The 19,359-nt window shown below is 34.7% G+C and overlaps 1 protein-coding gene across 1 annotated transcript in view; it reads right to left on the bottom strand.

The window, feature by feature from the left end:
- The window catches only part of LOC128664575 (serine/threonine-protein kinase 10-A-like), a 345,944-nt gene that overhangs the window by 242,745 nt on the left and 83,840 nt on the right, over positions 1 to 19,359 (bottom strand). The window contains 6 exon segments of the mRNA XM_053719393.1: positions 594 to 717; positions 2,999 to 3,186; positions 3,926 to 5,668; positions 8,346 to 8,462; positions 8,571 to 8,652; positions 15,363 to 15,557. Of these exon segments, the coding sequence (XP_053575368.1) occupies positions 594 to 717; positions 2,999 to 3,186; positions 3,926 to 5,668; positions 8,346 to 8,462; positions 8,571 to 8,652; positions 15,363 to 15,557 (2,449 nt within the window).

Here is a 19,359-nt window from a genome sequence, read left to right as displayed (position 1 = left end):
GTATGAATGTATGAGACATTTCTACTTTTTGTTTATTTTTTAAAAATGAAATAGCTAATTTTACACTACAACTTATTAAAATTGATTGAGCTTACAGTTAAATCAATTTACCTTATCGTATAACTTTCTAAATCTTCTCTTATGTCTGTCTGTATACCAAAGCCCAGTAATTAGTAAGATTATGTTATTACTTATCTCTCCTACTTCCCACTGGGAGTGTGTCTTCTGCTGACTATTTTTACATAGCTTTTTTTTTTTTTTAAAGCAAATACTTAAGTATTGAAATTTTCAGCATAGGTGGGGTTACCATTAGCAAAATTAGCCATTCAAAATACCAGAATAAAGGTAAATGAGCAATCTGTAAACCATGTAATACACTCCAGCAGGCAAAATGGGTAATAGGGAGACTGTCCCTTTAAATATTTGGTTAAATGGGACTAGGGTTGCAACCTTGTAGGAACATGCTTCCTATGTGCATGCAAACTATTAAAGTTATCTACCACATTTTTTAAGGGTGTATTGAAGACAGATTTTTGAGCAACTGCTCAGTTTTGAGCAAACTGCTTATATTCTATATATTTATTTTCTCTTACTATAATTTCCTGTTCAATATGTCTGAACATGAGCTCTCTCTCCCGCTGTATTCTTTGCTCCAGTTGGCTTTGAGATCTCTTCTCTTCCTTCTGCAATAATCTCAGCTGTTGTAGCTCCTGGCGCCTGCAGAATAAATATGGACTTTGTAAAAAAGTTTAAATTTAACAGCACCTTTATTTAGGGTCACAATAAATAAAAGCACAATCATTTGGATAAAATTTAAAAACAGTTTAATAATCAATGATATAAATAGGTTAACTATATAAACAGCAAAATGTAAGCGAACACAAACATTTACTGTAGGTTCGAATAGTTCATAGCACTGAATCATTTACAGTATTTTTATGCATATATGCCTTTTTAATTTATATATATATATATATATATATATATATATATATATATATATATATATATATATATATATATATATATATATGATTATTTATTTGTACTGTGTTGTTAGTGAACACAGAACTTTACTTTAGATGGAGGTCATTTCTACATTAGTTAGTAAGGGACTAATGATCAAAAACTCACTGGCATGGAGAGAAATCATTCAAAATCTTTGGGGAAATTTTTGAGCATTTTATTGTAATTTATGTGTCTTTCCTCCACATCCAGAATTGTGTCCAAAGTCATCCAAACAACTGTCAATGCAAGTAAAGCAGACCATCATTAGGCTGAAAACCCCCCAAAAGAAACCCATCAGATAGATAGCTGAAACATTTGGAGTGGCAAAATAAAAAAAAACATTTTTAAAAAGAAGTAATGCACTGATTAGGTCTGGGTGGCCAGGGAAAACACTTGTGGGGGATAATTGCAAAATTATTTTGTTGGTGAAGGAAATTTTTTTTTCCACATCTTCTAGTCGAGTCAAGAACACTCCATGATGTAGGCATAGCATTGTCAAAGTCTACAATCAAGAGAAGACTTTGTGAAAGTAAATATAGAGAGTTTTACCACAAGTTTCAAACCACTAATATTCCTCAAGAATAGGAAGACCTGATTAGAAGTTAAACAAATGAAAAGCCTGCCCAGTTTGGGAATAACATTTGACAAATTCAACTAAGATCAACCTGTACCAGAATGATGGAAAGTGCAGAGTATGGAGAAAGGAAGGAACAGCTCATGATCTGAAGCATACCATATTATCTGTGAAACATGTTGGAGGTAGTGTTATGGCATGGGCATGTATGGCTGCAAATGGAACTGGGTCAGTAGTTTTTATTAAATTAAGCAATGTCACTGTCCAAATACTTATGGACCTAGCTGTATATGGCTCTTAGAAATATATGTCTTCTTTTGAGAAACTAGCTGCTTTCTAGTCAAGATTATGTGCCACATTTATTAATAGGTTCTCAGGCAGGAAAACTATCTGCCGGTGTTTTGGGCATGTGAAGTAGCATCTTCCTCCGGCCCACATTTAACATTGGACAAGTACTTAAGTTAGGGAAAGCTAACTATTTGATTTCAAAAGAAAGAAGAAGAGCTCTGCTGATTAAAATTGATAGTGGTTTCCCTGAACTACCCTTTGATAAACCTGACTCTTGTGCTATGGGAAAATTATTTGGTAAAATTAAATAAAGCAATTAAATAGATATGGACCCTTTCCATTCGATTAGTGTTTGCTGTATTGATTTTGGTCTGTTTTTTTTTTTTTTTTTTTTTTAAATTGAGCTTGGTTTAAGCACAGCTCTCTCTCATGCTGGGTAAAGAAGCTTATAGCTTTACCCAGCAATGGGGGTGTGCTACCTTTAGTTTAACGGTGCAAACGGCACACTGTTAATTACTCCCCTTGTAATCTAGGCCCGTTTAAGTACAATATGAATATATTTTTATTTTCTTAATCTCTGGTGCTTCTTTAAAAGTGTATTGACACCACAATAGTGTAACAAAGAACAAGAGAGTGTTCTTTTTGTGAGTAGAAAGCTCTACATTTACTACATTTCCTTGCTGATTTTTATAATGAGAAGAAGTTTAAAACAATATTGAACAACTGGAATTTATTTTTATAGGCTGGAAAGAATCTAGTTTGTGATATGGCCTAGTAAGTAGTGTTCTTCTGTATAAATCTTTTCAAATCTCAGGGTTGCAGGGCTAAGTCATCTTTCATCCTTTTGAGTTTGGCAAACTGTGTAACATACTTCCATCATTTATATTGTCCCCTTTTCCTTTAATGCAATACTGAAAATTGTGAAATTTCCAATTTCAGACTGAAGACTTAATACTGCTATATTACACACCGTCATTGGTTGCTCATTCTAGTGACCCATTTATTATGGTTCTTATTTGGCCTCAATAGAAAGAAAACCTAGGTTACAAAATGTTAGAGGCATCCATTGTCACACTAAAACATTATAGATATTTTATCAATATATAGACAAGAGTAGTTGTTCCTTACCTCACGGTACGCTCTTTGCTATCTATGGCATTTATCTCCGTTTTCTGTTTGCAAGAAGACACGCTCAGCTCCTTCCCATCCACCACAAACCTCCGAGTCACCCGCACTGTTTTCCGGTGGAAATCATCTTTCTCATCCGCAAAGTCTTTTCTTCCATAGATCAGGAAATTATCAGATTTCTCATTGCCCTATCCAATGTAAGTGCAATAACTTTAAAGAAATACATTTTATTAAACTTTTAACATTAGCAATACACTGAATTTTACATTTATGTTCCTATCTATGCAGAATAAAAAGAAGCATATTTATACATATACTAATGAGACTGATTCATATGGACTACTTAATGCAAATAACGAGCTTCATTCAAAAGTATTTCCTTTTTTATATCTATAAAATCTTTTAAGACATAGTCTTAGCAAATTTTGTATAATTGGCTTCTATTGCATTTACATAAATAGAAATTGCTGTGTGTAGCACAAATAATTAATCAATGAATGTGCTTTACATTAAAGGGATACTAAACCCAATTTTTTTTTCTTTCATGATTGAGATAGAGCATGCAATTTTAAGCAACTTTCTTTTTTACTCCTATTATCAATTTTTCTTTGTTCTCTTGCTATCTTTATTTAAAATAAGGAATGTTAAGCTTAGAAGACGGCACATTTTTGGTAAAGAACCTAAATGTAGCCACCAATAAGTTATCGCTATCCAGGGTTCTGAACCTATAATGGGCCAGCTCCTAAGCTTCACATTCCTGCTTTTTAAATAAAGATAGCAAGAGAACAAAGAAAAAATGGTAATAGGAGTAAACAGAAAGTTGCTTAAAATTGCATGCTCTATCTGAATCATGAAAATCTGGGTTTAGTATCCCTTTAAGGTTGGTATTTTGGTTATGAAAATGAATATAACATGAGTGTAACATACCTGCGGATCCCATCCTGAATATGAGTCCATGTCCTGTATTCTGTTTTGCTCACCTTTTGGCTGCTCTTGCAAAAGAAATGTCCCTCCATTGTGTTCATCAGGAGTTACTGCCCATGAACATCGAGCAAAGTTCAACCTGACTTTGTGTCCTTTAGTTTTGTGATCATGTCCATCTGTGAAATCAGTGTTATTTTTCCTCTCCCCAATGTTATTCACTTGATCCCTTTCAGACTCTGCAACACTACTGTAAGATATCTTGACTGTTGGGTCTCTTTTCTGTTCCAAAAACGATACACTGTTGTCTAACTTTTTCCATATATTCACTAAGTTTCCCACCTGTGTTTCTTTTGTTATTATTAGATTACTTTGGCCCCTAGTTCTTGGTAGTGTCCATCTTCTATCTATGTTTCTGGAGGCACTACACACTTGTTCACTGCTTCTCCGCTTTGGTTCTAGAAGTATAGGTGATACAGTGACCAGAGAACTAGTGGATTTGCGCTCACTGTTGGAAACACTTGTATTATTTGTGGTTGCAACATTATTCCCCATTAATGTTTTCAAGTCAGAAAGGATTTTTAGGGGACAATTCTGAGATTGAGAAACAGATAATTCTTCATCTTCCTTAGGTACTCTATCTGCTGGATAACATAAGTCTGGGCCTTTAGGTTTTATGCATATTTTGGTAGATGATCCAGAAACCATTTTTGGGGATTCCCCGGCAGCCTCATTACAACTTAAAAGAGAATCAGAGTGTTGGAATTTAGCTGGCAAGTCCTGGAATGTTATACCTGTCACCTGCCTCATCTCCTCTCTGTGCTTTTCTCCATTCTGTTTCTCTTGGAGACTCCACCTGACAGATGCCTTGTTTTCCCTTGAAAAATAAGCACTAGAATGACTGCGCAGTAAAGCTTTCCTACTCATTTTTCCATTACATGTTTTACAATCTCTTGCTAAGCCAGCGTCCCCTCTTTGCCCTCTTACATGTGTTTGATTCTCATCTTTGTCGTGAAAACATAGTCTCTCATTTGGTTTTTCCACTCTGTTCTTTGGTTCTATTTGTTTCTCTTTATCCCATGCTATCATAGTTCTCCTTTGGTTCCCCCCAAGTACTGTCCATCTTCTAGATAATTCCGTGGAGGAAACCTGCAATCTTTCACTTCTTCTCTCCTTAGACTCCTGGTTCATAGAACTAAAAATAATGTTTCTGCATTCACATATTTTTGCATTTCTATGGATTTCTAAAGCAACATTAGAACAGGGACTTGTCTGGCTGTTTTTTCCTTGAGATACTACTACAGTGTGGGGCTTACATTTTTCTGTTCTGTTATCTTCCTCATTTGATAGGCAAAGAACACCAGACTGATTGTCTACCTTAGTGTTATTTTCAGTTTTACCTGATTCACCAAGAATCTCATTCTCTTTATTTCTTCCTTTTACATCCAAACATCGGTTCCTTATCTGTCTCTTTTCTTCTCTTTGCTCACTGTCTATCTTCCATTTCACAGATGGCCTTGCTTCTCTTGAAAATGAGGGAGCAGAACGCCTACGCATCTGTTTTAGGAAGCTGGTTGCTCGCTGTGGTCTTCGTTGTGCATCCTGAACTGAGGACTTCACAACATTCTCTTGTAGAGCACCAAACTCTTTGCTAGGAGGTTCATTATTTGGCTTAACTGAGGATACATCTTCAGCAGGTTGATTATAGCCAACATTAACATTTTCTTTAGACATCAAAGGAAGATTATTCTGCCGAAAAACAGGAAGGTTTATATAGCGTATTTTGTATATAGTCATGGCAAATGTTCCAATATACTGAATATGTTCTAGCCTTAAAAGGGACAGAGAAAGTGATTGTATGTGTTAAATATTTTCCTGTTTTGAACACAGGTGTAAAAACTCTCCTTTTCTAGTATCATGTATAAGAAACTGTCATTAAATGATATTAAACAATTATTTTTTAGTTTTGGATAGTAATTACAATCTGGTTGCTTAAGGTTTATATAATGGGACAATCTAAACTTTACTGTGGGTATAGCATGCATCTCCATACTTAAACTATAGCACTATGGTAATTACATGTTTTTGGTCTTTTAATGAGGATGACAACTGAATAAAAATCCATACATTACTGCAAAATGGAAATTATGTATTACTTAACAGCTTATTTCACAGAACAAATGTATTGTACACACATGCACACATGCTCAGTTATACAAACACAACTGCTTCAAATATATGTTTCTTTAAAACATGTTGTATTACATCCTCAAATAGGCTCCCATGCTTTTATCAAAACAGGTGAACATGGCATATAAAAGGTCCCATGTCCCCATGGTATATTATTGACAAACTCTATTTTTTTTCTATTTGAGATATACCATATCCTTTAACATTTCAAATGAACACTGCAATAAGATATCACAGTATATTACAAGTTATATTTTCTCTTGGACCAATATGACAATAACTCTATTTCTTCTAGCAATCAAGACAGAGATTTAAATAGCTTTATTAACCACTGTCACGGCTTCCAATTCTCCAAGATGGTATCTGTTTAGAAACTATGTTCCACTGTCCCTTCATATCCTATTTATGTCCCAGTTTCACAAAGTTAAACTAGGGGGCAATTAAACACAACCTGGATACTGCTAACCTTACCCTGAATGCTAGCCATGCCCACAGATCAGCTTGGGCCACACTGACTCCTCCCAGTGGGGGCTTTGACTTCTCCCCAGATTTAGGGTTCCACATTGAATACACACACAATCACACACACACACACACACACACACACACACACACATACACATACACATACACACACACACATATATATATATATATATATATATATATATATATATATATATATATATATATATATATATATATATATATATATACACACACAATATTTACATGTTATAATACAGCTTATTCATGCAACAAAAAGATAGTTTTATATTATTTTTAACACTTTTCTATACATATTACCCTCAGAAAGATAGTACGTTTCTGTAATCAGAAAGGTAATATTTGTTGTTTTAAATAAATATAGATGATTATTTGCATTTTACAACACAAAAAAACAAAGATCAGACAGAAAAGAATGCGACAGGCATGGAAAATAGTCATTTTTTATTATTATTATTTGGCTAAGGCCAAATGACGTGTTAAGAAATACTTTAAACAGCATTGCTTTAAATATTCCTATAAAAACATTTTATATTTATACATTTATTTCAATAATAAACATATATTTAAATTGTGTGTATGTATATATATATATATATATATATATATATATATATATATATATATATATATATATATATATATATATATATATATATATATATTATGAGAAGAAAAAGCAGGAATTTGCAGCATTTAAAAATGTGTTATTTATTTGCAAATGGATATGCGCCAATACCCGTTTCGTGTAACTATTTGGTCTCATTGGCAGCACTCCCAAAGATCTATATAAACTTTTTATAAGGTGTGCTAAACCAAACTTGGTATCAATATATATGTGTTTTGTCATTCTTTTATTCTGGCCCTCATGCTTTACTTCAGATATCAAGTTAAATTTAGTAACATTTTGTTAGCATTATTAAGTGCAACACATAACTTACAACTTGTAATATGAGCAATGTTTAGTGCTAGCAATAGTGATCCACTTGTAATCTGGGCCTAAATAGCAACAAATTAAAAAAACAACAAAAGGAGCAGGAATGTAGGAACAAGTTGTGTTTCAAAGTAATTATTTGCTCAAATAAATATAATAGTGTTTGTATACATATAATTAAGAGTTTTGTCATTGAAATATGAAACTATTGAAAATTGTATTGTGAAGTGCTACATTACCATTTGGCTTGTAAGCAGGCCTGCACTTTGGGTAGGGCAAGAGGGGCGAGAGGGGAACATGCCCAGGGCCCTGTGCTTTAGGGGGTCCGCACAGTCAGAGGTGAGCATATAAGAAGGCGCAATATACATACTATATTTTAGTTTATGAAGAAGTGTTTATGGTATCAGGAGGTGTGGGCCATACAGGAGGCTGGGCATATGGGGGAGGGAATAAGAGTGCTGGGCAGTGGGCACCCACAAATTTGTTTTGTCCAGGGCCCCACAAATGCTAAGGTTGTACCTGCTTGTAAGCAAGTTTTTTTGCATTTGCATATCACCATAACCTATATAACCTAACAACAGTAAGTTTAAAATACTAAACTTAATCATGCAAAGTTAAAAGAATTTAAAAATAAGATCAACATTTTATGGATAGAAGAAAAAAATAATTTTGATTAAATAAAATTGTCCTGCTATGAAATGCTGATCCAAGTAGTTTTAGCAAAATGTCAAGTTGTGCAAATTCTAAGGCATCTAAAGAAATGATTCTCATGACACAGGAAGATTGTATTCTCACCATAGAATCTTGATCCTTTATCTTTTCATCATCCTCTTCCTCTGTCACTTCAGCCAAGACTTCAGCCACTAGCAGCTTCAGTGGATGGTTGGTATTAACTTCAGAAACAAATGGATGCTGGTAAAAAGAAAAGGCAGAAGCTTAAAAAGGGAATACATAAAGCAAAACTATTTTTATTTTGGTTTTTCAATTACAATTGATTAATGTATGTTGTAGAGTAATTACCTGTAGAAGCCTGCTTGCTGAAAATCTATCTTGAGGGTTCCTTTGTAGACAGCTTTTGACAAAGTTATTGAAGTCCTGAGACCTGTGGGAATGAAAAAATGAGGTCTTGTCAGATCAATGCTGATTATTTTATAGTACAGCATGTCATGTATTTGTAAGTGTACATAGTAAAAAAACAAAAGCTTTACAACTGAATATTCTGATAACAAATTGGAAGAATAATCAAGGAATGTAAAGGTTAACTGTGTACAGACAGTAAGGCCCACATGTATTAAAAGGCAAGTAGATAAGATTTTCAACTTGAGAAGTTTTCTGCTCACCTTCACAGCATACGGCAGCAGTTTCTATTTGTCTACTGCTACCACTGTTTGATTTTTTATGCAGAGAAACCACTGTTTTATTTGCTATACAGAGCTACCACTGTTTAATTTGTTATGCAGCAGTACTAATCCGCTGTTTTATTTGCTATACAGAGCTACCACTGTTTGATTTGTTATGCAGCAGTACTAATCTACTGTTTGATTTGCTATACAGAACTACCACTGTTTGATTTGTTATGCAGCAGTACCAATCCACTGTTTGATTTGCTATACAGAGCTACCACTGCTTGATTCTTTATATATATAGCTACCACTGTTTGATTTGCTATACAGAGCTACCACTGCTTGATTTTTTATATATAGCTACCACTGTTTGATTTGCTATACATAGCTACCAATGCTTGATTTGCAATACAGAGCTACTACTGTTTGATTTGTTATGCCGAGGAACCACAGTTTTATTTGCTATACAGAGCTACCACTGTTTGATTTGTTATGCAGCAGTACCAATCCACTGTTTGATTTGTTATGCAGAGCTACCACTCTTTGATTTGTTATGCAGAGCTACCACTGTTTGATTTGTTATGCAGAGCTACCGCTGTTTGATTTGTTATGCAGAGCTATTACTGGTTGATTTGTTATAGAGAGCTACCACACACACACACACACACACACACACACACATATACATACAAACAAATATACACATACACATTCATACACATGCACAGATAGAAAGACGGAAAATCACACATACACAGAGAAGCACACATACAGGCATGCATGCACACATGCACCTACATACACTACTCACACACTGACACACACACTGTAGGTTTTGTTAGCACATCTCTGTAACAGTTTGTCAAAGACTAGCAATTCAATGTTAAGTAATTGGGTGGGGGTGGGCAGCAAAATTTATCCTCACCTGTGCGGTGAATCCTAGCACCGGCCCTGACTGTTGTGACTAATGACACCTGTTCAATCACACATTACCTCACCAGCAGCAGGGTGCGCTATAGCAGAAGTTTGTGCGGTGTTAATACATGTAAGTAGCAGATAGGACGCATCATTATTTGGTGAACGTCTGCTCTCGTGTTGCTGAACTGTGCTGACACCAGCAAGCACATTACCCCAGTGCATAGGTAACTGCAGGGCCCACTGCTTCTGGGTGGGAACATACTCAGCAAAAGGAATACAGGAGATGTACATTGGTCATTACTGTCATTTAGGTGCATACTTAACAGAAGAGCGGAAAACACGCAGCAAAAGGGTACATACATGGCAGTGTATCTGATCTCTGTTCTTATCTTGATGCATAGCCATTGCTGTCATGTAGGAACATACTCAACAAAAGTGGACAAATACGCAGCAAAAAGGGTACAGAGGCGGTACACCTTGTCACTGTTCTTATGTGGGCACATATTCAGCAAAACTGTTACAGTGGCTTACATCAAGTCATTGCTGTGATATAAAAAAAAATGGAAAACACGGAGCGCCCTACAGCTAAATATACATATTAGTGCAGATACAAATGAATATCATCAAATATAATTCTAAACAGACCAATATACAATAATGTAGTATAAGTTGGTATACATATAAAGGATATGCGTGAAGTCTCGGGACTCTTCTAAACTTCAGTCTGCTTGGAGCAAAGGGAACATGTCCCAAATCACAGAGAGGAGTTGCAGCCCCTTGGTACACGGTTCTGAAAACCGGATATGGCTAAGTGGAAACAAAAGAGAGACAGGGGCGCATGCTACTCTAAGCGTAATAAATTAATACAACCAAATTATTTATTGCACACAGACAAATGAACACTCACAGTTGATAACCTCAACACATGAGGTATGGATAAAGCACACAAAACAAGGCACGGTATAAAAGCTCACGGGTCCATTGTTCAGTCCCCAAGGTGTATGCAACTAGTATAATCTGATGATCATCATTAGGGAGAAACCCGGCTAAGATGTTCTTCAGAGCAAGTTCTCTATTCCGTACATGTAAAACAAATGTTCTAAAAACAAAAGCGTCACACGATTGACTCCCAGCTGATCTGCAAACTCCGGCCGGATGGTGGATCAGCTGTGGTAGTGGTGACGCATAGACGGTGGGTGTGGCCTAACGCGTTTCGTAGGAGGCTTCCTACTTCGTCAGAGGCATGCCCACTGGATATCGTAACCATCTTAAAAGCTGTTTAGGGAGCATCTCACGTGATGATATTCCTCCCATCACAGCCTTAGAACATAATCAGTCTCTATTGCAGCAAAATTAAGGTCAATACCTCTGCAAGTCTTTATAAAATAATCACTGTTTACTTAATATAGGTGATATAGATATAAGTAAAAAACATCAATACCAATCTTAATGAGATTTCTATGGACAGATATGATACTTAATTAAGAAATAAATAAAGATCTTTTAAAAAGCTTTTAAACAATTCCTTGTAAATAATTAGTTAATCATTGTAAAACTATTGTAATAAGTTACACATTAAAAAAACTCAAACAATCAATATATTATAATAAGGACTCAAATGTCCAAATAAATATAACCCCTCGTATATAAATACCAAAGTTAGCAAAGGAAATAAATGAATGGTCTCTACATAGTGTTTATATTAGTTCACTCCATAAAATTAGATACCCATCACTATATAATTAAAAATTAATAGAGGAGCAGGAGGTTGAAGTTTTGAAAAATAGAACAAAAAGAATTGATATTATATGTATATATATATATATATATATATATATATATATATATATATATATATATATATATATATCTTAAAAGGGAATTCATTTCTAGTTAATTAAAACTAGTTAATCTTAAATATTTGGATAAATAAACTATCCTAATATAAAAACTATGTAGAGACCATTCACTTATTTCCTTTGCTAACTTTGGTATTTATATACGAGGGGCAGTGTTCCCTCTAAGGCCAGTTTTGTGAGTGGCCCAGTAGTAAAACAGTTAATAATTGAACCACACCTTGCAGTCTGCACTGTGTGGTATTTGCTAATTGCTCTAATTAACTGTTTCACTGCTGGGCCACTCACAAAACTGGCCTTAGAGGGAACACTGACGAGGGGTTATATTTATTTGGACATTTGAGCCCTTATTATAATATATTGATTGTTTGAGTTTTTTTAATGTGTAACTTATTACAATAGCTTTACAATGATCAATTCTTTTTGTTCTATTTTTCAAAACTTCAACCTCCTGCTCCTCTATTAATTTTTAATTATATAGTGATGGGTATCTAATTTTATGGAGTGAACTAATATAAACACTATGTAGAGACCATTCATTTATTTCCTTTGCTAACTTTGGTATTTATATACGAGGGGTTATATTTATTTGGACATTTGAGTCCTTATTATAATATATTGATTGTTTGAGTTTTTTTAATGTGTAACTTATTACAATAGTTTTACAATGATTAACTAATTATTTACAAGGAATTGTTTAAAAGCTTTTTAAAAGATCTTGATTTATTTCTTAATTAAGTATCATATCTGTCCATAGAAATCTCATTAAGATTGGTATTGATGTTTTTTACTTATATCTATATCACCTATATTAAGTAAACAGTGATTATTTTATAAAGACTTGCAGAGGTATTGACCTTAATTTTGCTGCAATAGAGACTGATTATGTTCTAAGGCTGTGACGGGAGGAATATCATCACGTGAGATGCTCCCCAAACAGCTTTTAAGACGGTTACGATATCCAGTGGGCATGTCTCCGATGAAGTAGGAAGCCTCCTACGAAACGCGTTAGGCCACACCCATCGTCTATGTGTCACCACTACCACAGCTGATCCACCATCCGGCCAGAATTTGCAGATCTGCTGGGAGTCAATCGTGTGATGCTTTTGTTTTTTGAACATTTGTTTTACATGCACGGAATAGAGAATTGCTCTGAAGAACATCTTAGCCGGGTTTCTCCCTTACGAGGATCATCAGATTATCCTGGTTGCATACACCTTGGGGACTGAACAACGGACCCGTGAGCTTTTATACCGTGCCTTGTTTTGTGTGCTTTATCCATACCTCATGTGTTGAGGTTATCAAGGGTGAGTGTTCATTTGTCTGTGTGCAATAAATAATTTGGTTTTATTAATTTATTACGCTTAGAGTAGCGTGCGCCCTTGTCTCTCTTTTGTTTCCACATTGCTGTGATATGGTCACATACCCAGCATAGGGGGTACAGTCAGGGGCAGTATATCTGGTCATTGCTGAAATATTGTAGGTGCATACTCAACAAAAGTGGACACATACCAGGCAAAGCAGGTACAGGGGCTGTGCATCTGGTTATTGCTCTCATTTAGGCACATACCCATCAAAGAGGTACAGAGAACATACATATTTTTTATTATATTGGGGTGGAGAGCGAAATTGCATGGGGGGGGGGGGGCAAAAAAATGTTTACCCAATTAATTAACCCATTAAGGACAAAAACTGCCATTTAATGACCAAGGATGTACACTGTACGTCCTCAGGGGTTATTTCTGAACAAAGGGGATCTGAGAGAAGCATTTACAGCCATTTGTGCCATAATTCCAAAAGCTGTTTGTAAATAATTTCAGTGAGAAACATAAAGTTTGTGAAAAAGTGAGCGTTTTTTTTTATTTGATCGCATTTGGCGGGGAAATGGTGGCATGAAATATACCAAAATGGGCCTAGATCAATACTTTGGGTAGTCTACTACACTACACTAAAGCTAAAATGAACTCTACAAGCTACCTAATTAACCGCTTCACTGCTGGGCATAACACAAGTGTAGTGCACAGAGGCATTTAGAGGCCTTCTAATTACCAAAACGTAATGCTAAAACCATAAATGTCTGCTATTTCTGAACAAAGGGGGTCCCAGAGAAGCATTTACAACCATTTGTGCCATAGTTGCACAAGCTGTTTGTAAATAATTTCAGTGAGAAACCTAAAGTTAGTGAAAAAATTTGTCAAAAAGTTAACATTTTTTTTATTTGATCGCATTTGGCAATAAATTGGTGGCATGAAATATATCAACATGGGCCTAGATCAATATTTTGGGTTGTGTACTAAAAAATATATACATGTAAAGGGTTGTTCAGGGATTCCTGACAGATTATCAGTGTTAAAATGTAACTTATGCAAAAAAAATGTAAAAAAAATGGTTTGGAAATAGCAAAGTGCTACTTGTACTTATTGCCCTATAACTTGCAAAAAAAGCAAAGAACATGTAAACATTGGGTATTTCTAAACTCAGGACAAAATCTAGAAACTATTTAGCATGGGTGTTTTTTGGTGGTTGTAGATGTGTAACAGATTTTGGGGTTCAAAGTTAGCAAAAGTGAGTTTTTTTTCAATTGTTTCATCATATTTTATAATTTTTTTATAGTACATTATAAGATATGATTAAAATAATTGTATCATTAGAAAGTCTATTTAATGGCGAGAAAAACAGAATATAATATGTGTGGGTACAGTAAATGAGTAAGAGGAAATTTACAGCTAAACAGAAACACTGCAAAAATGTAAAAATAGCCCTGGTCCCAAACAGTAAGAAAATTGAAAAGTTCTGTGGTCACTAAGGGGTTAAAGATGGCCCTGCACACATACAAATGTATGTATATATATATATATATATATATATATATATATACACACATATACCTGTATATAAACACCTTTGAGCCCTTCCCAGTAAAACACCTTGACATATATCATAGAATTTTAAAACACTGTTAACACCATATTTGTTTTTATAATATAAATATTTTAAATAGACTTGTTATTCACTCTGAAGATAATGTCTTCTTCTTTTAGAGTGAAGAACAATGCTATTTCAAATATTTCTAGGGTACCTTCCAGTTAGTTTGAATGAAAGCCTAAACAGTTTTTTGTAACGTTCCCCATATGGCCACACTATCTGACCTCCAGCGTGCCTGAGGCTTTCGGTCTGGTGAAAACATTTTACTTTCAACTTATAATATGAGCGCAAGAATAAAAGTGCTATTGACTTAACCTGAGTGGTGTTAGTGCTCAATAAAGCTAATATTTTTGCACTCCACTTGTAATCTAGTCAGTACTCTTAATGAATTTTCTTTCCATAACTTTCCCTATACCTCTTGGCCGTGGGAAAATCAAATCTTGCGTGAGTTAACAAACTCAGTCTTTCAGGGTTTTCCAACATCTCAAAAAAAAGCCTGAAAGATTGGAATCTCATATCCATCTGTATTTGCCAACACAGGAACAAAAAGGCAAAGAGAATGTTTTAAAACAGAAAAAAGAGCTATAGTGTATGGCTTATGTGTTTTAATTCTACACGTGCACTGCTGGTTTTTCAGTTAGACAACAATAGATTAATATACAAGGATCCTATTTAAAGCAAAATAATTATTATTTGTCCCACCTAACACACAATATTTACTGTGTACAGTAAAAGTGTTATTGGAATGAAGTCAGAAGAAAATGACCCACCATCTTTGTGGATAGATCAGATGAGGCGGTTGGGATTTGAGGATTTTCAGCAGAACACGAGTGGGATTCAGCTCATGGTTTGGAGGCTCCTTCTCAGCCAATTCAATCAACGTGATTCCCAGAGACCACACATCAGCTTTATAATCATATGGGGCATCTTTGCATGTCTCACACACCACAACCTCTGGAGCCATCCTGTGAAGAAGAAAAAAATCAACTTTCAACTGGACTAAATAACACAAGCTTACTATTGTAGAAACTGAATCCATGTCAAATAAGGATAGCCCAATACAAGTTATGAGTTTCTGTATGTATTCACATTTTGTAACTTCTATACAACTTTTTTTTAATATGCCAATTAAAAAACAAAACACAGCTTTTATACATTAAGAAACAGCCTGTCTCTCCATCTCAGTAAGATCCAATCTACACAGCTAACATTCATCTCATTTACATGGTCCTATATATTTATTAATAGTGTATTATTATTATTATTAATTTTATGAGGTAGTCATTTCACTTTGGCTTGTTAGAATGTCGTTTCTTAAAGGTCTTTAATAGTCAGCAAAAACACTGTGGGCTAGATTACAAGTGTCACACTATTGTTTGCACGGATCAAGATAACAAATATTATGACAATGTTAACTTGTGTGCGTATTACAAGTTGAAATTAAATGCGCTCAGTCGAGCACAAACTAAATTAGTGCGTCAGGCTTTTGACCTAGCATAAAGATTAAGGAGCAAAAAATATGTGCACCAAACACTACATAAATACACTTTGGAGCCTTTTCCACTCAAATACCTTAAAATTTGAAAATTCATTTTTAATCAAACTTAAAGGATTACTCTCTGTTATAATTTTTAAGCTAAACATCTAACATATTAAAGTTAATAAACATTAATTAAAACCTACTGACCTATATTTTCTCCAAAACGAAGTTTCATAACGTTCTAAAAGTTATATCTTTCATTCGCCGATGATGTCACGTTATCCTGCCCACTATTTTCAGCACTGCATGTTCAAAATACTTAAACTAATAACTTTGTGTTTAAAGCGCCATTTTGAAACCTAGGTATTGTAAACGGATTGGTACAGAGCAAAGGATACCCACGGAGTGGGTTTGGAAAACAATTAAATTTGCAGCCAAGATTTCTGATATACGGTAGAGATATGTTAATGAAATGTTATTGATAAAAAGCGTATTTGGGGTAGTTAGTTAGTAACAGGCATAGAAAATATTTACTTACAGTGGCCCTTTAATATTTAATAATGTGTTTAACTGTGTTTTGGCTGTAAATATTCAACATTATTGTTATATTTAACATGATATATATATATATAGGTATTAGGTATAGATATATATTTGACAAAAAAGTAATCAGAAATGTATTTTATTTTATGTGAAGAACATTGGAATGTAAAATATTTAAAACTACCTTTGGGTTTAGCTCTGTAGGTCTTACACAGTGGGCTAGATTACAAGTGGAGCACTAAATTATTGCGTTCCAGCAAACAGCAATTTTGCCTGTTTGCGGGAGTACAATAATTAACTGTCAGGGTTTTTTCCCTGTTTTGTTTGCCATGTGCTGCTGGCAGCCATTTTACTCACCTCTCTTGCTGACTATGGTGCATTGTGGGGGATGCTGCTCATTTCCTGCACTTCCTTTTATGGCCAGACTGGTGTGCATCATTTGTGTGAGACAGGATGCAGTCTCAGAATTGTGATGTCATCACTTATTATTTAAAGGGCCTCTGTTCAGTATGCTTTGCCTTTGCGTTGTCTCAGACCTATTTGTGAGAGTTCCTGTGTATTACCTGGCTGTCTGACGTCCTTCCTGGTTCCTGATCCCTGGCTTGTTCCTGACTCTGCTGTTTTCCTTGTTCCTGATTCCGGCTCGTCTGACTATTCGCTTTGGCTCCTGACTCGGCTCGTCTGACTACCAGCTCTGGTTTTGACTCCTGGCTTGTTATTTGACTTGTGGACTTTTTATTATGTTTTTGTTATTAATAAAGGTGTGATTACTTTTGCACTTCTCGTCTCAGTCTGATTCCTGGCACCCTGACATTAACCAGCCATTACAAGTGGCTGGATATTGCTACCACAAGCTCACGGTAGCAATTATCACTCCAAAATAAAGGCCATTATAGTTTTTTTATTAAACAAATCTAGTTTTTTTTTAAATAAAAAATAACTTTACTAGGTAGTTTAAGGGCTTTAAATTTGGTGGGAGTGGGGTGTTCAAATTTTTTTAAAAAAATCGGCACTGAAAAGTGCCTTTACATTGCTGTGTATGGGAACTGTGTGTTCCCATAGATCGCAATGTAAATATATACAGTATGTATATGCTTATATACATATATATTGATGTGTTAATATGTGTATATCAACATATTAACACGTAAATATATTTGTATATAAGCATATACATATATATTTTAAAATTCTGCCCATTGCTGCGCTACTTACCCCCTTCACTGTGGGAAGTTCTGATGCCATCTGTGGCTTCCTAGCAATGTGCATGCAAGCTCGCATTCGCATTGCTATTTACTTGTAATACCAGTGCACATTATCGTGTGCTGGTATTACAAAGTGGCATACACACAAGCGATATTTAGCGCTCCACTTGTAATCTAGCCCAGTGTCGGGTTAACACACGAACAATAAGTGTTAAGTTTTTATTTCTTCAGCGCACTCCATTGAAGTCTATGCAAACAAATGTCCTCTCACCAACAAATTCAGAGTAGGTGCCATTGTAAACGGAGACCTCTTCTTTGCCTCCAATAACCACTTGTAATCTAGCCCTGTGAAAGGCAATGAAAAGCCTGTGAAAACGTCATTAACATATATGTGTTTACCCAGCTGGAAGCTAAGGTATGTTGATGACCAGGAATATAATGTTCTGAATTTAGGCTAACTAATTAGTATTGTGCTACTTCTAATGTAATAGAATTCTATTAATATTTTTTTTTTTTTTTTAAATCCCCAAAGTTAATATAAGTAGTCCTCATTTTGCAGTTGGCAAAATAACAATGTTGCAGCACTGACAGTATATACCCACAAGCGGGACATAAGAAAACCTTTTTATGTCCTCCTTCCGACCCTACTAAGCTATATGACATGCTCTATTCCCATCATCCCAGTGTCCCTTCATGCATAGCTTATGCGCGTATACCACAGATCCTCTATTCACCCACAATCAAAGCACATCCAGCACACCCTGTAAACTTGCAAACTTCCATCAGGTTTACAAATATGCACTTCCCACTTTCACCCCATGAATGTATTTGACTTCTGCCTTGCACAGTTGGTGCTTAATAAATAAAACTATACAATAATAATGACAATAATAATAATAATATCAATAATAATATTATATTTAAGTTTATGCTCTCTTCAAAAGGATAAATTACCAGCAACATAATTTTTTAGCCATTTTTGCACAGGAATTGAAGAAAAGTTCTGCTAAAAGGGACATTATTATAACAATTTGTATTTTGGTAACATCACTTATATTTTATGTTTAAATATATTTTTTATTATAACATAATAATCCACATATACACTGATGGTACATCAACTAATCAAAGATCATATATCACATAGTCAGATCAACAGTCAATATAAGATAAAAACAGGAATATATCTTTGAAATATTCTTTCATTGTTTATTTTGTCCCCTTTTCCATGTAATTTAGCTCTGAAAATTGTGGATTTTCTAATTCGCAGAGAAATAAATAAAAACTGCAGACTTTTCCTGACTGGCTTCAGCACATAACAACTGAGAAATACTATTATTATAATATTATAATGACCACGGCGATGTAATGGATTGTAATAAATTGACTTTCCATCAAATTAATTATATAATTAAATTGATTGCTTTTTTTTTTAACAATGGATCTTAAACTGCAGTTTTCTATGTACACTTTCTGAGGCCACAGCTACTACGGAGCACGTGCAAGAGTTCGCAATTTATACATATATGGCTGATGGTT

This window comes from Bombina bombina, chromosome 6, assembly GCF_027579735.1.
Source record: "Bombina bombina isolate aBomBom1 chromosome 6, aBomBom1.pri, whole genome shotgun sequence".
NCBI lineage: Eukaryota > Metazoa > Chordata > Amphibia > Anura > Bombinatoridae > Bombina > Bombina bombina.
This window is presented reverse-complemented; position numbering and strand designations above follow the sequence as displayed.